A 19,842-nucleotide genomic window follows, 5' to 3' on the forward strand; every position below is an offset into this window, starting at 1 on the left:
AAGTTCTCATGAAAACATATAAAACATAATCAATATAGGGGATCTCTCATTAAAACTTCCACTGTACTGTAAATCAAATACACGTACGAGTTGACAATATTTTTCAAGCGTCTCGGTGAGGAACTTTATTTTCACCCGTGCGCTTTTGGTCTGCTGGAGAAGTTGGAAGTTGGAGAAGTTTTGGTTCCCTCCAAGATGTCCTTAAAGGTTTGTATTTCAGTTAAGCCCTAAGTTTGCATTTATTTGTTGTTATGACATTATGTTTTATGTTGAATTGAATATACTATTTTCTGGAAGGGTTAATGTCTTTGGAAAGGTACCGTGGAAGGGTGTACAGCAAAAGATATCTGGAAGTCACTCATCCGTGACTGACATGACTGTCAGTGACAGTAAAGTTGATCATGTTAATAATGTAAAGATGTAGAAAAAAGTTAAAATTTATTATTTAAATATATATGTGAGGAAACTCATAATAAGAGAACGTTTTAGGGTTGCTCTTATCACAGTTCACAGAGTTTTAGCCATAATTCGTATACTGTTATCTTTGATCCGACAAGCATTACGAGTGATAAGACCAGTAAAAGGTGCTCAAGGGCAAGAAATCATAAACCTGCCATGTTTAAATTGCATTAGTCTACAAAACTGTCGTAATCAAAACCGACTTTCACTACAACTATGAATTTAACACATGTAACAGATGGAATAACTAATGTGATTTCATCTCAACACATGCTATTCATTATGATACCAAAACTGCAGGCAAAAAGATAACATAGCAGGATTAGAAGAATTAACAGAATTATAGAGATGAAAAGTATTTACATTTACCTACAAATACTTCCAAAGCTCTTAAAAAGGAATTTGAGAATTTGAGAAAAGTCTTTTAAAAGTTAATGGAGATGTTTAAACCAATGATAAAAAATAACACCGATAGTTTTTATCATGCAGTAACAAAATTGGGTAACTGGGGTGAAAAATAATGTCATAGTTTAAATCAGTTGAACTTTGGCATTTCAAAAAAATTGATATCATGCATATGTTGGACCCAACAAGAAAACTTTTAACGAAGATTTGTTTGTCATCTCTTAGGCCATCCTTGAAAGAAAAACATTTGTGTGGAATTACCATCTGGTGGTTTCTAGACCCAGGAAAAAGGGAGGGATTTTTTTTTTTTTAATTTTTCAAACTTGAAGTTTAACTAATTAAAAATTGGTAAAAAATAAAAATGTCCATTTAAAAAAAAAGTTCTTTACTTTTTGCTAATAAAATTTTATCGGGGGGGGGGGGGGGTATTTCAATGAGACAGGAGGCAATTCCAAACAAACAATAATTTCATTTTGGCCTAGATAGACTCTGATAATATAGGGTTGGTTTGTATGGAACTTAATTTTTATTATGAGTTGAGTACCTTTTGCTAGTCAGTCAGAAGACTACAAATAAATAATTTTTGAAAGATGACCCCACTGTTAATTGTACATTTTTGTATCTAAATTCCTCTGATATTTATTTTTGGCCCCATTGAGTTTTAGATGTCAAGGTATGTGTCCTTTTAAAGATAATGGAGACTTTGTTCTATGATAATTTGATAAATATGTCAATTGGCCAAATCAAAAGTAGCACTATCTATTTTTTGTAGAAGGAAACACCCTCTGACCAGCAGCTTCATTTAGCTGCTTTACAAGGGAATATAGAACAACTAAAGCGTGTTCTGGACAGTGGAAAAGTACATGTGGATTGCAAAGATAAGGTAATATGATGTAATGCTATATTATTTAAATGAATAATTATGTGAATAATTATAAGGATAAATTTTGTCAAAATGTTCATTAGGTAATTGATTTGAAGTCTTCGTTTCTTTATGAAAATGTTGTTGCACATGCAGATAGTCTATAAACATTTTATCGAAGTTGAATGCCTTGATTTAGATGAGACTGTTCTGAAATATTTTTTTACTTGGACTATAGAGTATAGTTATCTGATTTTGGCTTCCTTTTAGGAAGGAACAACTCCATTGATTTTGTCTGCAGCGAACAACCATCTTGAGTGTGTGAAAGAACTCTTGAAGCAAGGTGCAGATCCATCAGCTCGAAGACTGGTATGCTGCACAGAAAATTGGTCAACTAATTATATACTTTAAAATGAAGTTCAAAACTGCATCTCTCTCTCTCTCTCTCTCTCTCTCTCTCTGAGAGAGAAAACAAGTAAGGTATTTTAATTTTATGGAGTAACTTATAAAAAAAGCCTACTGTGGAATCAATAGGATTCATGGTGGTTTAATTTTCATGGTATTCTTGTGTAGCCCTCATCCATGAATTACATTGAAAAAAAAAATTATAAAAGTGTTAGTTTTCTCTCCAAAATTGAAAACCAATGCATCCATGAAATTACATCCCCAATGAATAAGCAAAAAACACACAATCCACGAAAATTGGCCCCCACAAATTTACATGATTCCACAATATATACCAGTATTGATTTTCAAATTTATGAGTGTTTTACAGACAGGTACTTGTGCCCTGTTCTTTGCCGCTCAAGGAGGATTTTTGGACATTGTCCGTGTTTTGTTGGACAGTGGAGCTTCTCTGGATTTGGCAAGCTATGTAAGTTTACAATGAATTACAATATATGTGTTTCCTCATTGATTCTGATGAAAGTCCAATGTAAATGAGGTATAAAAGCGTCATTTGAAACCCATGGTGAGTTATGCTATATTGTTCTCACCATCACTGGTGAAGAGAGGAACGAAGCAAAATCACCAATCAACCATGGAATTCCAAAAATGATGCTAAATTACAAGGTCACTCACAAAGTTCATGATTATTTTGATGATAAATGTGACTAGCTTCGAGGTAATGTGTTTCAATTCAATTTATTTTTCAATTTATTTACCATTTTCACTCAGACCATCTAGATTACAAGCACTACCTTAATACTTAATATCAATGAAAACAAAGGGAAATTGTATGGTAAATGAATTTGATATCCTTTTACATATAGTTGTATGGATGGATTGTGGTTTATGGTTTTACATTGATTTGATTTACATGGTCTGATTTGCTGTGATTTTGACAGGATGGAGGGACCCCCTTGTTTGTAGCCTGTCAGTGTAATCACCTGGATGTCGTGGAGGAGTTACTCAGCCGGGGGGCAGATCTTCATGCACAAATGATTGATGGTGCCACACCTCTGTTCATCACTGCACAAAACGGTCACCTTCATCTGTTGAAATACCTCATCAGTCGTGGGGCTGATGTCAATGTCAAAAGACAGGTAGGTAACAGGAACATAAGAACGGTATAATGCTGTTACTTAATGGTGCAAGGTGTAGTTAGATTAAAACTGTAGTAGTTGAATGAACAATTTTACTAACCATTTCATAATTTAAAATTTATAATGATGATTGATGCTGTAAACAGGTAAGATAAGATATACCAGTGAATCGACCAGACTTGAGTTGTTAATCTAAATTTTAAAAAAATTCTAGTTCTTAAAACAGATCATTTCATTAAAAATTACCCAAAGTCCTGCAATAATTTTTTCTTTTTTTATGATAACAAGGTTAGATGTTCCAACAGTAAATTTTCTATGGTTTTGCAGGATCAAGCCACACCTTTGTGGATAGCTTCACAAATGGGACATACTTCTGTCGTCAAAGAACTTCTGTCATCTGGTGCTGATGTAGATGCCATAAGAGAGGTAAAAAGTCAACTTTCATTTATTCACACCACCATTTGTCTCAAATGAAACAAGGTTAGATTGTGTAGGTTTTCTTTTATTTAAAATTTTAAATCCAAATGTCACTTGAAATACTTATTAGATAAGTTATTGATTGTTTTTTAAAGACTTATAATATTCTGCTAAAGCTAGTATATTTATAGACATGTACAGGGTGTGTACTATCTTTTCACAGGATGGAGCCACGCCCCTCTTTAAAGCCTGTCACAAAGGCCATTTAGATGTTGCGGAACAGCTTCTGAAACACAAACCTAACTTGGGACTATTGCAGGTTTGTTGGTTTTAGGAAAGAATTGTTTTTTTTAATTCAGTACCACAAGATTTAAAGCTAACAGTTAATTTTTGATTGCTGGTTGTGTTTAGAATGGCGAGACCCCACTCCATGCTGCTGCCTTGTTTGGACACATGAAAGTGATGAAGCTCCTCATGTCCTATGGTGTAGACACAAGGCTCAAAAACAAGGTGAGGAAAATAACTGGAACTCTTTGAGCCATAGTCAAACACAGCTAATATAACGTAAGAGTTTTTTCTAATCGAATGTCAAAGGCACATGCATGCACAGACCTTTTTTCTATTTCAGGAGGGAAAAACTGCAGGAGAACTTGCTCAAGATGCTGGATATGACTACATTGCCAAATTTATCAACAGTTACCAAACCAGTCAAGACAGAAAAAGCCCCACTACTCCTCCTTAATGTTCCAGCTGATTAAGGAACTTGATTATAAACCCCACCGGCTTCCAGCTAAGCAAGCTTTCTGTTTGTCTGTGATTCTACCAAGGTCCCATATTTACCATCAAGTGTTTCATAATTACGCAAATTTAGATATTTTTTTTGTAGGTTATGAACTACTTATATGTACATGTAGGCCATTTTCTTTGTGTACATGAATTTTATGCAGATGATTTATTTTTACGCATTCTCAAACTTTTTTGTTGAAAAAGGGGAGAGAGAGGGTTGTATATAGAAACCATCATCATGGTTAATGTCATTTTTTGTTGACAGAAGTTATATATGAATATAACCTTGGATTTTTTTCCTGATGAAAAGTTTTTCAGACATTGTGATTCCTGCATAAGTATGGTTTAAAGTGTCAATGCCTGACTCCTCTATGTGTAAACATGTAGTTTAAAGTGTCAATGCTTGCACTTTGATTTTTTCTGAATGATCTTGCCCTTGTTTTCAAGGCTTTAAAATTGTTTTTGGAAATGTTTGTTTATGTGGTGCAGGCCACCGTGTCAATGGCGTTGGTTCATCCTGTGAATGATTGTATTTATGTGTTTATATATTTTGAAGCCAAAAGTATTGTGACCACTTAATGTTATAAAACTGGCTCTTTCTGACATATTACCATTACTTGCAGCACATCTTGCAAATCAATTCAACTGAAAGTATCAACAACAAACAAGTTTTAAGTACTGGTATTTAGAAAGGGGAAGAAAATCTGCATTTGTATTTTGTTGGGGGTTTCAAAGGGATGGATTTTAAAGTCAAAGATGATTCAACATTCAATGCAGCACTGCAAATTGTGATACATACAAGATCTGCTTTCTTTTAAAGTATACATGTATATATATTTAAATATTTATTTATATTGATGTCTTTATGTAATACTCTTAACTGATACCTTTGATAATCATAATTTGAATACTTTATGCACTTCCAGTGCGACATGAGCTAGGGAATTGTAGTGCAATTTTATATTTCTATGCTAGTCATTACCAGCATGCACAGATCTTGTGCAACAGCAGTGTACTGAAGAAGAAAAAATGGTAGAAATAGTCCTTGTAATATATACATGTATATTGAAATACCTCAACATTGATAGTAGTTTCTGAGACAATAGGAATTGATTAGTTGGATGTAATTGTGTGCGTTTGTAATGCAGAGAAATAATTGAAATTGGTGCATAATATTTATGGGTGGTATTTTCATTTTTAATGTCAGTTTTTGTAAATATCATCCTCCAAGTCTTTCCATGAAATGAAGGCTGCCTTAAATGTTGTGCTGGTGCTTCTTTGGCCTTTTGTAGATATTGAAATTGTTGATGCTTTTTATAGACTCGTAAAATTAGAGATGTTTATTTGGACTAATTAGGTACTATGCTTGAATAGTTGACAATCAAAAAACCGAGCACAATGGTGAAACTGGTTTTGTTTTTCTTCTTTTACAATTTGTATAACCAGTGTGAATACAAATATCAAAATACAAAGTACTTGTTTTAAATTCACTTCAAGATATTTGATAGATTTAATTTCATTGGTTGTGAGCTAGTTTACATAGACATGGATAGATATACATATTTCAAGTAACATGGTTATTAATTAATGATGCAACATGCAATGACTCTGAATACTAGAAATGTAATGAATATCGATATATATATTTTTTTGGCGGAGCACTGTACATCAATGAATTGACACAACATATATTTTGGGGTTTTTGTACAGTTTCATGGTCTCAAGACAGTTGAGAATGGTGCAGATATGAATCCTTGCAATTCATGTATAGTAGATTCCCACAAAATCCAATTATTTTTTACACCACCCCTATGTAAAGCACAATTTCTCAATGTTAAACAAGTTTATGCAATTTAGCTTTTTAGAGTCAACTTCAAAAGGAAGGTTGTGTTAAAGACTACAATATTGAATGCATGCACTTTCAAACAGAAATTATATTTTTTGTTTTGTTCAACATTTAATTACTGTAATTGCAATTTTCATTTCTCTGAATAATCAAACATTTATAGTGGCCTGATACTGGTGTCATTTATCTCCAGATTATTTATTTCTGAATATACTTTTGAGATCATCTTTTTCTAGAGGTTAGAAGTACTTGATGTAAACAAACTCAAATTACCTGGTTTCAATATTCTAGCTTGAGGATGTGAAATCTAAATGCTTTAGTTTGCAGGCTGCATCATTTGTTCAGTGACTATAGTGAATAGTTCAGAAATTTTTTTTTAGATATGCATGTAGTATTGTATATATTAGTATAAAACGCATTCATACTTGTTATTTAATTCTGTGATTAAAAAAGAGTTTCTGTGAACAGTATTAGCTTTTATTAATACTGCATTTTTTATTAAAACTACATGCATATTTTTGCTACCTACATGTATTTGTGTTTAATAACGAAAAATAACTGTGCAATAAAATCAAAGCATTCAGAATGACAAAACCGTATGAAACCAGTGGATATGGAATCAGCAATGGTGGTGACTGATTATTTATTTTCTGAGCTTAATACATCAGCCGATTTTTGTTTAAGAAAAAATACCAAAACAATAAAATGGACCAATGGTATAGAAAACCAGGTACTTTTATTAACATAACATGCGTCTGTTAACAACTTTTTGGGGTGCCATTGGTTGAATATTGTTTGATTATGAATGATGCACTCTATAGTCATGATTATTTATACTATAAAAATAATGCCTCAGAACTTTTTATTTACATGTAAGTCATTGTAATAATAAATCTTTTTATCTTGTTTTCTGCTAGTTAATAATCACAGTAGTTTTGTTTGAGAGTTGTCGCCCATTTATGAATTGATATTAACTCATGTAGTCCAAGTCATATGTACTCATGTGTTGTGAAAAAATCAAAGCAACTGGATCATCTACTTAATTATTTGGACAGTTTTTGTTACATAATTGTATTATTGTTATAATCAATATAATTTTAATTATATAGCAAATAAACCTTATGCATTGGCAATGGTTTTGATGTCTTAATTTGAATTCTACAACATTTAATGCAATTTATGCAATTTTTTTTAAAATTCTCTTACACAACACAATTTACCAAGCAAATCTATAGCATTTTCTCTAATAATCATTCGATGGCTTGCAACTTCTTTAGCATTGTCTCTAATAATCATTTAATGGCTTGCAACTATCTCTAAAAAAATTCACAAAAACGACAACACGCTTTCTTCATTTCAACTCTGTCATATTTGGGCGAACAGCAATGATATATTGTGCCTGACCATTAAGAAATTCATCCCATGTTACTGATCTGAAAGAAACAAATAGTTATACATGTAAATTTAAGCATGTTATTCGGAAAATATGAAATGTTTTTATCTGCAAATATTGAACATTAACAATTAAACGATACTAATAAATGTCTATTGAAAATTGCTCATACTGACCCCATTTCTTTTACATCTAATGACATGGCACGTTCAAGGGCATGCTTGGCATACGTCTCTGAACCAGTATTCTTCCTCCTTCAATAGAGATCAACCATGTCCAAAAATAAACATATCAAGGAGCATACCAATAATAGGTAACACTGTGATTCTATGTATATACATACCCATCAGATATGTTGAGACAACTAAAATACTCATCGAACACCTTCCGTGCTTCGTGTTCCGTAATGCTGCCATCATTGTTGATGTCCAACCGGGAGAAGGCAATCTTTGCCATCATCACTTCTTTTTCCGTCAGCAAGTGAACTAACTCAGCCTGGTGTACAAAAAACCCACTTCAATTCTAGTTTTATTTGTATATGAACCAGCGATTTATATAATATGTCAAAGGTATAATATTATGAAATCTACTTTAAAACAAACCTGTTCCCTTGAAGCAATTTTCGTTTTTGCTTGGAAATTAAGAAATTCCCACCAATCAATCGTCCCGCTGCCGTCTGTATCAACCAATCGAAATTCGAGATCAAACTGTTTGCGTTCATCCTCTGTCACATGACGTCCATATTGTTTTTTCTTGTATTCAATGAATTCTTCAAATGTGATTTGTCCTCCTGTAAAACGTTCATAATCTTGCAATAATTTATTACAGGGGTAATGAAATTTAACATTAAAAGCGGTGAACTAAATTGAATGTAGATTGATAATTTACATAGTTCATCGTCCGAAACTTAGCCAGTCTCGAATATTTTAGCAAATTCGACGATGCCAATACTGATCCTTTACCTTTAGGATTGATTTCTTCATCGAAAGTATCTATGATGCTTTGTAGATCCTTTTCTTTTAAAAGTAAACTCAGGTCGTCCTGTCAAAACAAAGGAGTTTGTGTTGAAACTACAATATCTTTTTCATGCTTGAACTTATCCAAATTTCTGTTTCTCGGACTGTTTCATTGTCTCGGTTTATCCGTCTTTTCTTTCGATCTTTCTTTCTTTATTCCCGAATGACTGTTGGATTTTAAATAATCACAGTATACATGCCCTTTATTACAGGCACCTGCCGTTACATATGTTTTCATAATGAAAAAGATATACCCTCTTCCTTTTATTATGATCGAGATAAATACATATGATAACGTCAGGTGCATGTGCCCTTTCTATAAAGAATCTTACACACTCTGGGCAGCTCCAACCGACACTGGTGTTGGCTCTCTTTATGGCGGTAAGATGGGACGGGTGCAGTTCCTTTAGGGAAAGAACACAATCTTTGTGGAACACTTTGTCACATATTCGACATGGATACTGCTCTTCACAGGCTTCGAACTCTTTTCTACATATGTGACAAACCTCATTCTCCTTGAAAAAAGAACAAAAGTGGTGTATACCCATCCTTGAATACATCAAATAAATTAACAATAAAAATGACGCAACTAATCGACAGTACAAAAGGTTTTTTTTATTGTTTGATATTTGTCCATTGAATTTTTTCCACTACATGTACTTTAGAAAACCCATTGTTGTTCATTCCGCTATTGGCGAAACCAAATCTATTTCCAGCCAGTTTAAAAGTATAAATCAATTTCATGCGCGGATCTAGAGGGGGGGTCGGGGGGGTCCCGACCCCCCCTGGAAAATGAAAATTTATTAAATTTACATAGTAAAATTATCGAAAATATGCCTCGGACCCCCCCTGGCAAACACAATTATCCTTCGGACCCCCCCTGGAAAAATTTTCTGGATCCGCGCATGAATTTGTCCGCCTAAGAATTATACGCATCCTTTGAACTTTTTACAAAGCTTTCAAAATAATGAACTTGAACTTGGGAATAGGGAATACTATTAAACGCCGACGGACGCCAGACTTGCACTTCCTTATTTGGAAGAATTTGCTCTTCTTTCTATGTAACGTTCCGATCAACAATAATTTGTACATACGTTACTCGTTCTACACGAATTCATAAGAAGATGTAATATATAATATTATATGTTCTTTAGTGGTTGATGCGGCTATGAATGTTCCAATTACTGCAAAAAATTGTAATAACCCGCTGTAATGCTAGCTTTTTTCATACTCTTATGAACCACCAAAAATTTAAAAACTAGAAATATCGGAAAAGGTATAATTAATGACTCAGCATTCTGTTACTACATGGTACATGTCTATAAACTAGTTGGCGTCCATGCTTAACTCATAGTTCTGTGTCATCTTAATTGATATTAGCCAATTAAGGTAATTTCTGTGCACCATAAAATTGGAGTTCTAAAAACATCATTTTCTTTATGAATAGAACTCTTTCCTTTTTCTAACTTGTGGATGAATAACATAAGTTTAAAAACAAACACAACAGACTAAAATTCTGTTCGAAATTACATGTGTATCCCCGACTCACCTGATGACGCATCAGTAGGTCCCTGTGCGTCAGACCGACGGACGCCGCGTTCGATTTCCTCCTGATGTACCACTCCCGTACCACAGAGTCCTCATCTTTGAGGTCCTCCTGTGTCTTCTGGGAGTCCTTTTTCATTTCATTCATAAACTCCCTCAGCTCCTGTCGAATTTGAAGATGATCTTTGCAGTGTTTCAGAAGCGAGCCCACAAGGGCCGCTCTGGGGAGGAACTTGTGCCATTTTTGTCCGGTTTTGTCCATGACTGTCCACGAACTTACTACTGGTACTTAGTCAGAACAGCTAGGTCATTCAGATTTTTCTTTTTCTTTTCAGCATTTAAAAAGAAAAGATTTAATACGATTATGATAAACTCTTACAGTGCGAAACGTTAAGTTTGAGTACTACATGTAGTATATTGGTATAAATAAGATATTTTAGGACTGTTTTTGAGTGTTCGTTTACAAACACGTTAATCATAAATTAAATTTAATCTTTTAATTTCTTTTACCCGGAATTGCGTATTGAAATAAAGAATTAGATCATTGCACGTAAGCTTTTGTGTTCTTTGACCAATTAGCGAGAGAAGAATTACTTACATTCTTTAGAAAACCGATTTTAGGTGACGGTTATAATTGGTTTGTTGTAACTTTTGAACTTATCTAAAATATCAATCTATATACCATGAAAACTTTATTGTGAAGTGAAAAAAACGACATTAGTTTTCCAATTTTCTACGCATTTAATTTATTGAAAATTCGGTGTTCAGGTTGACAAAAGCATAGAGTTCGAAAATTAAAAGTGAATACATGTAGTGTTGGGGCATGATGATAATCGAAATATTGTCTTGTAAAATTCAATTGAAGTTTACGGACAACATTTTACATCATTTACGGACATCAATTTACGGATAGTATTTTTAAGTTTAATGTTGCAGTAGCAGTAAGTACTAACTTTAAGTCTGGCATTGTTCCAGTTAAGGAATAATGATTTTTTGTTTTCTACGAAAGCCAATTAAAGGCAATGCAGTGATGTCATGCAGAAGAAAGAGGCTTCCGAAGAAATATCTTTGATTTTAGCGGACAAAAAGGAGCCGATAATAAACCGTTTTGGTTTTTTGTTTTTTTTTTGTTGGTTTGGATTTTTTCCCTTGTATTCAACAACTAATCAGGGAAGATGCTGATCGGAATACATTTGAAAGAGTGCAAATATATACAGTGTAATATTATTGAAAAAGACCCATTGAAATTAAATTAGGAATTTCGTTCCATCTCAATTGCTTGGTCATATAGATACAGGCAACTGCATATTTACAAATTTCACAGCATTTCAAAGTTTAATTAATTAAGGGCTAAGCTGTGATTTATCATTAGATATGTACAGTTAACACCAGATTACTGTAAAGTGAGATATGAATGGCTAAGAAAGCGCTGTTTGGGCCGAAACAAGACATTTAAGTTGTCTTCTTCTATAGTTCTACATAACAAGGATTCAGATATTGTATAGATAACAATATTGTAAAACGCTTTTCCTTTCATGATTTACTGTACATGAATTGGTAAACGACAACTCTGAATGTAAGCATTGCCACCGTCCGACTGAGATTTTGAAATGTTTAATATCGTGTATATTCTGATTATGCTTTTTTACATTTGTTGAGATTTTCGTCTCTTTTTTTTCCAAACATAAAATTTTGATATGGAATTACACCCATTCAGTTCGAGGGTAGAGTTATCCAAATATTGCTTTGCTGCATAATGGAATTAGTATTGTTTCTTGTCCCGTTTCACCACAAATAAAGCGGTATCAATACCTAGAAAATAAGCTAGTCATCTTTGTTACGCTCTGTGTTCAAGTTTTGTTTGTAATAAGGGATTTCAGGGGCTTATCTTCTGACATATGACCAGTGAGGCGCCAAAATTTTTACTATAAGTGATACGGTACTGATCCGCATTGTAAATCCTTAGAGTATAATCGTCTTGCTTTTAAAATACTTAGTTGCAATGACTTTTCTTGACCAAAAGAGTCCTCCTTCTACTGTATTTACTATGGTTTAATTTTCCGTTGCTCTCAAAACAATCATTTGAAATGAAATAGAAGGTACAATCTATATTTTTCTTTTATTTAAGTAACAGTTATAGTACCAAACGAATAAGTCAAATCGTTTGTATTCAGATTGTAATTTAAAAGAAAAATGTTGATTCGTAAAGAATTAAATAACGTTTCAGAATAAAAATACGTGATTTGGGTAACTTTCAGTTATTTTATTTTATGTTTTGTGATATTCTTTTTTTTATTTTCCATATTTTTGTATTTACAAGAAACTAGTATATCTATAAATCATAAAAAGGATCATTAAATACATCTCAAAGTGTACAAAGGCTGGGTATATTTAATCTTCATCTTCTGTCAGATATCAAGAGGGCCGGGTGGTTGTGTCCATTGTTGGACTATATTGGTCTCTTTAAGAAGGAGAGCTCGTTATACCGATATAGCAAAATAATCAAATGTAAAAGATAAAATATCTGGATTTTTTCTTTACTAACTGAAAATTTAAAGCGAAACAAATCATATATGGAGGTTAAAGGAAGTTCTGCTGGTTAATTCGTTAACCAACGAGCCTCCTTTAGCCGTGGAGTTTATATTATCAAATCATGTTATTGTTCAAGATTATTATTTACTGTCTTTTTCACCGTTTTGAATAATATTGATAAAACCACACGGATTAACGTGCACAAATACTGCATGCGTCAATGGTAGCATTGTTGTCTGATTTCTTTAAAACGTTCGTTGAAACATTGAGTATTTAAGACGGCTCGATGGCCGAAGCTATTTTTAAACTGTATTGATCTCCTTTTAAAGAAGAGCTTCCTATCAAAATATAAAAGAATACCCAAAGTTTAAAGACTAAACAAACGGATATTTTTCTTTGTTGCTTAATTAACAAATCATATCTTAAAGTTTTAAGAAGATCTGATGGTTAACTTGCTCCTTAATAATCAACTTGCCGAAATTCCACATAACCCGTTCTCCGGCATACGGGTAATAGTCAGATAGGCAGCAATACCACTCTCCAAAAAAAAAAAATGCGGAACAAAAAGTGTTAACTACAATAACACGTTTAACGCACAATAACTTTTAAAAACAAGGTTACATACTTCACCGGCATTTTATTCTATATCAGACATCACAAATAAATATTTTCATGTATAGATTTTTTTTATGGATTCTGTTTTTGTTTAGATCTTAATAATGTTTGGACGAGCACCAATTATGTATTTGGCTTGCCCCTTCAGAAAGTCATTCCACGAAATAGACCTGAAAAAAAAGTTCAAAATAAAATGGTAAACATTGTATTCTTAACGAAAAGTGCTTAATATCTCTCTTATTAATGCATTTATTTTAGATTCATGAAAAATGCATAATGTACAATAAATGGTTTATAATTCTTATAAGAGTTTCTTTTTCATTTTGGATATACGTTTTTCTTAGAAAATAACGTGATATTTGCAATCTTCTGCATTAATTTACCATAAATGTGAAAATATAAACTTGAATAGTATAAAATTTATGCATTCAGAATGTTTTTTAATCAAAAATAGAATAATGATTTAAGCGTACCCAGGTGGAGTATTATCTAGCGCCATAATTCTTGTAGCGGCAAGGCTTGCATAGTGATCAAGCATTTCACGTTGTTCGCTACGTTGAACGAAAGAAAAGAAAAATACATATCAAAGTTGGTCCTCAATAAAAATTTATTTGGCATAGTGCACGACTCGGTTCATTGAGTACCACTGACCCGTGACTGTCCAGAAGTCGGTACCACTCCGACAGAACACGCTTGGATTCCCCAGGGGACACTCGTCCACTTGTGTTCAGTTTCAAGTGGGAGAAGGCGGACTCTGCCGCTTCTATCTCCTTTGCGGTCAAAAGATTCACGAGTTCGTCCTACAACAATGCAACTGACATCATCATCATCATCATCATCATCATCGTTATCGTCACCATCATCAACAACAACAAGAACAAACTCGATCGACAGATTTTCTGTCATATGACAATGCAATGATGATTACCTGATTCCGAGAGAAGAGCTTCATTTTGGCCTGGTAGGTCAGAAACTCCCACCAGTCGATTCTTCCATTGGCGTCTGTGTCGACCAATCGGAACTCCAGACGCAGCCTCTTCACGTCTTCCTCTGTTGTGTCGCCATGGACGCTTTTAAAAGCCAAAAACTCTTCAAAGGAAATCTGGTCACCTTGCAAAGACAGCAACATTTTTTTGGTCCGTAATACCTCTCTCTCTCTCTCTCTCTCTCTCTCTCTCCTCTCTCTCTCTCTCTCTCTCTCTCTCTCTCTCTCTCTCTCTCTCTCTCTCTCTCTCTCTCCAAATACCTTTCGGGTGAATTTCTTCATCAAAAGTTTGTATAATTTGATTCAACTCGTCTTCAGAGAGTAAGAGGCTTAGATCGTCCTAAAATATTGGAAGCAAAGTTACCCTAATCAAGATTTGAAAACTATCATTTACTTTATTAAACTACTCATTTTTCATTTTGTAAATAATGTAATGTAATGTACTAGATATAAAAACTACATTTATTACAAACTGTTAACATGTGGTACAGAAGCATTCGCCTTATATTATAAAGAACGATATTTCGTACGTGTATATGAAGTAAAATAAATGTTAAAAAGCAATCCTTAGCATAAGAATAAAAAGCTCGGTTTTGAAACGGTATACATGTATAAAGAAGTAATGGAAACTCTAAACAAAAACAATGGATAAGTATACTATATAACTGACACAAGCTGGACAACTCCAGCCTATTTTGGAGCTGGCTCGTTCGATGGTGGATGCGTGGGATGGGTGAACATCAGTGATACCCAGGACACAGTCTCTGTGGAACACCCCCTCACAGATACGGCAGGGGTACTGTCTGTCCGCCTTCCGGAACCGGCACTGACATACCTCACAGTATACGTCATCTGAAACCTGCAAGAAAAAAATTCTGTTGAATCTGCACTGCGCATACTGTCATTTTCTATGATAACGATGATTTCTTTTAAAATACCATTTAAAGGAATTTAAAGTCGAAAGACATGATGAAGACAAGAAACTAGCAAAGTAAAACACAAGTGTTGCATCTGGTAGTCCCCTCCCTTTTCATTCACTTTACATGCAGGCCGACTCCCTTACTCAAAACTTGCAAACAGTCATTAGGAAAAGGGGAAAAAACCCAGCATGTATGCAACCAAATCAGTTACCTTACCTTTTTGGCTTTTGGAATAGAGCAAGGAGTAAGCCTAGTCTCGGACCCGCGCCGGATGAGCCATCGATGATCTCCGGGGCCCTCCTTCTCCAACTCTGTGCTAATTTCTCTCGTCTGCTCCTTCATGTCTTTAATGAAATCCTTCAGTTCATGATTACTCTGTCTTCTCGTCTGCAAAACCTCTAGATTCTTGCGACAGTGCTGTACTAGGGAGCCAATGAATAAGATGCTGGACGAAGCAGACGACCACTTGGTATGAGAACTCTCCATCGGACGTTCTGTTGACTTTTATGTTTTCTGTTAGAACGATGTACCCTCTTCGGATTAACTGCAGAATCGGTGTTAATCCTTGTTGGTAAATTTATCGGATTATCACAGTCAAATTGACCCAACCAGTAATACTAAACCCACAAGGATTTTGACAAGTATCAAGTACATGTATACCTGTATTATTTTCAAAAACAACAAACAAAGTTTACGGCGTTATGAATTACAGTTCTCCTCTTGGCATGTTCCATGATGTCCGTTAACGCCTCATGGATAATAGTTAAAGGGGCATGGCCACGATTTTGGTCAAAAATTATTTTTCCGATTTTATTATTTACAATGTTTCAGAAAGGCATTTTAAATAGGCAACCGAAATTTGAGTGTCATTTAATGAGTTATATGCGAGTTACAGAGCTTGAAATTCTTCGCTATTTAAACAAAGCGCTTGTTTACATTTTGAACATTGAAGTAAAAATTTCAGTTTTAAACCTAAAACGAATGTGTTAAACGTTAGGAACTGTTTATCTATGATAAAAATAGATAAAAAGATAGACAAATAAGCTGGAAAAAGATTTTTTTACTGGTATATTGAACCTACGTAAACAAAAACAGGGCACGAGCATTGTTTACATGACAAAGAATTATGAGCCCTGTATCTTGCTTATAACTCTACGAATGACTCTCAAATTTAATTTGATCATTTGAAATGCATTTCTGAAGCATTGTATATAATAAAAACATAAAAATAATATTTGACCAAAAGCGTGACCACGCCCCTTTAAAGGGCATGGTCACAATATTTTTTCTATCTGCTAATTTGTCTTGGACATGAAAAACAGTTCCTATTGTTTATCACATTCTATTTAGGGCTAAACCTGGAATTTTGCGACAAAATGTAAACAAAAACATGATCTGAGGTTTGTTTACATAACAAAGAACTATGAGTTCTGTATCTCCCTTATAACTCGACGACTGACACTCAAATTTCGGTTAACTATTGGTAATGCCTTACTGAAGCATTGTTAACATTTAATACCGGTATATTCAACAAATGTCAACAAAAACATAGCACGAGCCTTGTTTACACAGCAAACAATTGTGAGCTCTGTTTCTTGCTTATACCTCTTCGACTGACACTCAAATTTTGGTTGATCATTACAAATGCTTCGATAAACCATCGTAAACAATAAAAACAGAAAAGTAAAATCTGACCAAAATTGTGACCAAGCCCCTTTAATATGCCTTGAACAATTATTGGTCATCATATCAATTCACTTTAATAAACGTTCTTTAACATTTATGTTTGTATATAAAGTTTAAAAATCATTAACAGAAAGTATTTATAGGAGCAATTTCATTTATTCAGTTAGTAGTTCCAAGAATTTTTCAATTTATAGGGATATTAATATCAATCAGTCACATGATAAAATTCCATATAAAGCCCAGCTTAGGGTACATCCCAACCAAAGATGTATTCTTTTGGCGTTTACAAATGGTTTAAGTACGCAAATAGACTATATTCTCCTCTCCGTTTCATAAGATGAAAACATTTTTGTATAGTGATTGTGTGAATAAACAGTATTTTAGACCATGAAATTAAAAGCACAGATAGCAATCTTGTGTTTTTGTTCCAGAACATGATTTTAAAAATTATATTTATTACAAAAATTTAGCAATAAAATAATATGACACGAAAATTTAGAAAAACGATATTTTTTAAACCATTTAAAATTGACTCGTTTGATAAGTTGTACTGTGTGCTTTTTCAAAACTCGAAAGAGTTTGATTCATTCTAATTACACATGTACGTCAGGATGAACTTAAATTTTACCAAACCAAACTTTGTCAGCTGTAACAGTGAATTCTTTTTAATTTGAACAAGGTTGAAAAGTAAATAGTATTGCTGATCTTGTCAAGAAACATTTAAGATATGGCCTCTGCATCTGGGGTCATCCCAACTCCCCTAGAACTGAAAATGGCAAACCATCTTGAAAAACATTGCCTTCATACTATGGTAGCATATCTCTGCCCCTTGTGTGCAAGTTATTTTTCTATCAAATATGACGACATGCAAGATAAATATGTTAACATGCACGATAGTTAAGTCAACATGCAACATAATTATGTTGACATGCAAGGAAATTGCAATCAGATAAGAATTATATAAAATCTCAAAAAAATCTCAAATATCGCCCACCTGTAACATCCAATATGCTAGATGCTACCTTTTTGTCGACATGCAACTTATTTATGTTAACATGAAATTATTTATGTCAACATGCAACTTATTTATGCCAACATGCAATTTATTTATGATGACATGCAACTTATTTATATCAACATGCAACTTACTTATGTTGACATGCGAGATGATTTTGTTGACATGCAAGTTATTAATGTTTACATACGTGATAAATATGTTGACATGCAACTTAGAAGTTGTATGTCAACATAACTAAGTTGTATGTCGACATAATGTATTGCATGTCAACATATCTATCTTGTATGTTAACATAACTAAGTTGCATGTTGACATAAATAAGTTGCATGTCGACATAAATAAGTTGCATATTAACATAAATAAGTTGCATGTTGACATTAACAGGTAGCGTATCTAGCATCTTGAATGTCACATGTTGGCGATATTTGAGATTTTTTATTACTCTCATTTGATTGCAGTTTTCTTGCATGTCAACATAGTTATGTTGCATGTTGACGTAACTATCTTGCATGTCAACATATTTATCTTGAATGTCGACATAATTAATAGAAAAATAACTTGCACACAAGGGGCAGAGATATGCCATCATAGCCTTCCTCACCCCAACACATATATTTTTTGTTCCTTGTCAGCATCGAACCACCCCCCCCCCCCCCCCAAAAAAAATTTAAAAAATGGATAATTATATATTATTCCCGTTTACTTTCTTTTAATGACGTACTATATCATCATATATTAGTATTCGATCTACTTCCTATATCATCATATATTATCTACTTACTATATCATCAGATATTATCTACTTGCAAGTATATCATTAGATGTTAATTATTTTTATTCTGCTGAGGTCTTTCCAACTTCTTTAGTCAGGAAAAGAATGAATCTTTCACATCACATTACAATTTTTTTACTTTCAAACATCAGTTAATACACCCTATCAAAAATATTAAATTGCTTTACAAAAAATTGTAAAGAGTTAACTAACAAATCCAACATAATTTGACACAATCCTGATCTTAATTACTGTTATACTGAAAACTCTACAACTTGAGTTGAGGAGGTTATGAAATCTGATAAAAGCCTGAATATAGCTGAAGTAAAGCCTCTTTGCGGGGAAAAATAAAAATAAACAAAAACCCCAAATCCAATATAAGTTAACAAACTCTGGTATTGGATTTAAATTGTGGTCTCTAGAAAACTAAAACGATTATGAACCTTTGAATAATCTTACTTTTAAAGGTCTCCGGGGAAAAAACCCAAGTATGACAAAGGTCAAACAAGATTGTTCATGTAAAAAGCTCTAACATGACCATTGAATATTTTATCTTTGTAAAAGCGTTGAAATTACAGAAAGTAGGAAATGTAGCACATGGGGGTGGGGGTGGGGGGTGATTGATATATGACTAGCAATGACTTTTCAAAATTTAATTACCATGCAAACTAAACAATATGAGATGGTGACCATCTCAAAGGGCCCCACTTAAATAGTGGACAAAAAAAGTTTTGGTTTGATCTGATATGACCTTGACACTTAATCTACAAATATCATATAATGTCACTGCATACCCTTTGATCAAAGGCACTATGTGAGTGAAGCATGAGCCAGATTGGAGAACAGGGAGAGAAGATATGCTCCAGAAAAGAATTTTTCATATTTTGCTATGACCTTCATTATTGACCTTAAAAATTGATTCAAGGTCACTACACACCTGCTATTCATAAGCTCTCTGTTTATTCGAAGTATGAGCCAAACAGGGCTAAGTGGAAAGTATATATGCTCTGAAAAAAGGATTTTGGCACAGTACGATATGAC

At 33.6% G+C, this 19,842-nt stretch overlaps 3 protein-coding genes across 3 annotated transcripts; 1 reads left to right on the top strand and 2 right to left on the bottom strand.

Annotated features, from left to right (window-relative positions):
• Positions 1-59: 59 nt before the first annotated feature.
• On the top strand, positions 60-7,452 carry LOC128166578 (ankyrin repeat domain-containing protein 29-like). Its single transcript, XM_052831846.1, has 9 exons — positions 60-207; positions 1,637-1,747; positions 1,997-2,095; positions 2,502-2,600; positions 3,073-3,270; positions 3,598-3,696; positions 3,911-4,006; positions 4,099-4,197; positions 4,316-7,452. Exons 1-9 carry the CDS (start codon positions 196-198, stop codon positions 4,427-4,429), a joined length of 927 nt encoding a protein of 308 aa, XP_052687806.1. The 5' UTR covers positions 60-195; the 3' UTR covers positions 4,430-7,452.
• On the bottom strand, positions 7,039-10,570 carry LOC128166577 (PHD finger protein 24-like). Its single transcript, XM_052831844.1, has 7 exons — positions 10,278-10,570; positions 9,061-9,243; positions 8,675-8,753; positions 8,315-8,502; positions 8,056-8,207; positions 7,889-7,966; positions 7,039-7,752 (listed from the first exon to the last, which is right to left on the bottom strand). The coding sequence occupies exons 1-7, from the start codon at positions 10,533-10,535 to the stop codon at positions 7,671-7,673; spliced, it is 1,020 nt and encodes a 339-aa protein (XP_052687804.1). The 5' UTR covers positions 10,536-10,570; the 3' UTR covers positions 7,039-7,670.
• Positions 10,571-13,422: 2,852 nt separating this feature from the next.
• Positions 13,423-15,859, bottom strand: LOC128167065 (PHD finger protein 24-like). The gene is made up of 7 exons (XM_052832571.1): positions 15,542-15,859; positions 15,076-15,264; positions 14,667-14,745; positions 14,349-14,530; positions 14,072-14,220; positions 13,894-13,971; positions 13,423-13,590 (listed from the first exon to the last, which is right to left on the bottom strand). The coding sequence occupies exons 1-7, from the start codon at positions 15,809-15,811 to the stop codon at positions 13,512-13,514; spliced, it is 1,026 nt and encodes a 341-aa protein (XP_052688531.1). The 5' UTR covers positions 15,812-15,859; the 3' UTR covers positions 13,423-13,511.
• Between the last annotated feature and the right edge of the window lie 3,983 nt (positions 15,860-19,842).

Source organism: Crassostrea angulata, chromosome 10, assembly GCF_025612915.1.
Source record: "Crassostrea angulata isolate pt1a10 chromosome 10, ASM2561291v2, whole genome shotgun sequence".
NCBI classification, from domain to species: Eukaryota; Metazoa; Mollusca; class Bivalvia; order Ostreida; family Ostreidae; genus Magallana; species Magallana angulata.

What these genes read in the sequence shown, in the direction of transcription:
- LOC128167065 (XM_052832571.1), bottom strand. Translation starts at nt 15,811, where the DNA reads ATGGAGAGTTCTCATACCAAGTGGTCGTCTGCTTCGTCCAGCATCTTA. An exon ending in CTATTCCAAAAGCCAAAAAG is followed by an intron (nt 15,265 to 15,541) that starts GTAAGGTAACTG and finishes TTTTTCTTGCAG; the next exon opens with GTTTCAGATGACGTATACTG. An exon ending in GCTGGAGTTGTCCAGCTTGT is followed by an intron (nt 14,746 to 15,075) that starts GTCAGTTATATA and finishes CCAATATTTTAG; the next exon opens with GACGATCTAAGCCTCTTACT.
- LOC128166578 (XM_052831846.1), top strand. An exon ending in ATCCATCAGCTCGAAGACTG is followed by an intron (nt 2,096 to 2,501) that starts GTATGCTGCACA and finishes AGTGTTTTACAG; the next exon opens with ACAGGTACTTGTGCCCTGTT. An exon ending in ACACAAGGCTCAAAAACAAG is followed by an intron (nt 4,198 to 4,315) that starts GTGAGGAAAATA and finishes TTTCTATTTCAG; the next exon opens with GAGGGAAAAACTGCAGGAGA.
- LOC128166577 (XM_052831844.1), bottom strand. Translation starts at nt 10,535, where the DNA reads ATGGACAAAACCGGACAAAAATGGCACAAGTTCCTCCCCAGAGCGGCC. An exon ending in GTTGGAGCTGCCCAGAGTGT is followed by an intron (nt 8,754 to 9,060) that starts GTAAGATTCTTT and finishes TTGTTTTGACAG; the next exon opens with GACGACCTGAGTTTACTTTT. An exon ending in TGTCTCAACATATCTGATGG is followed by an intron (nt 7,967 to 8,055) that starts GTATGTATATAC and finishes TCTCTATTGAAG; the next exon opens with GAGGAAGAATACTGGTTCAG.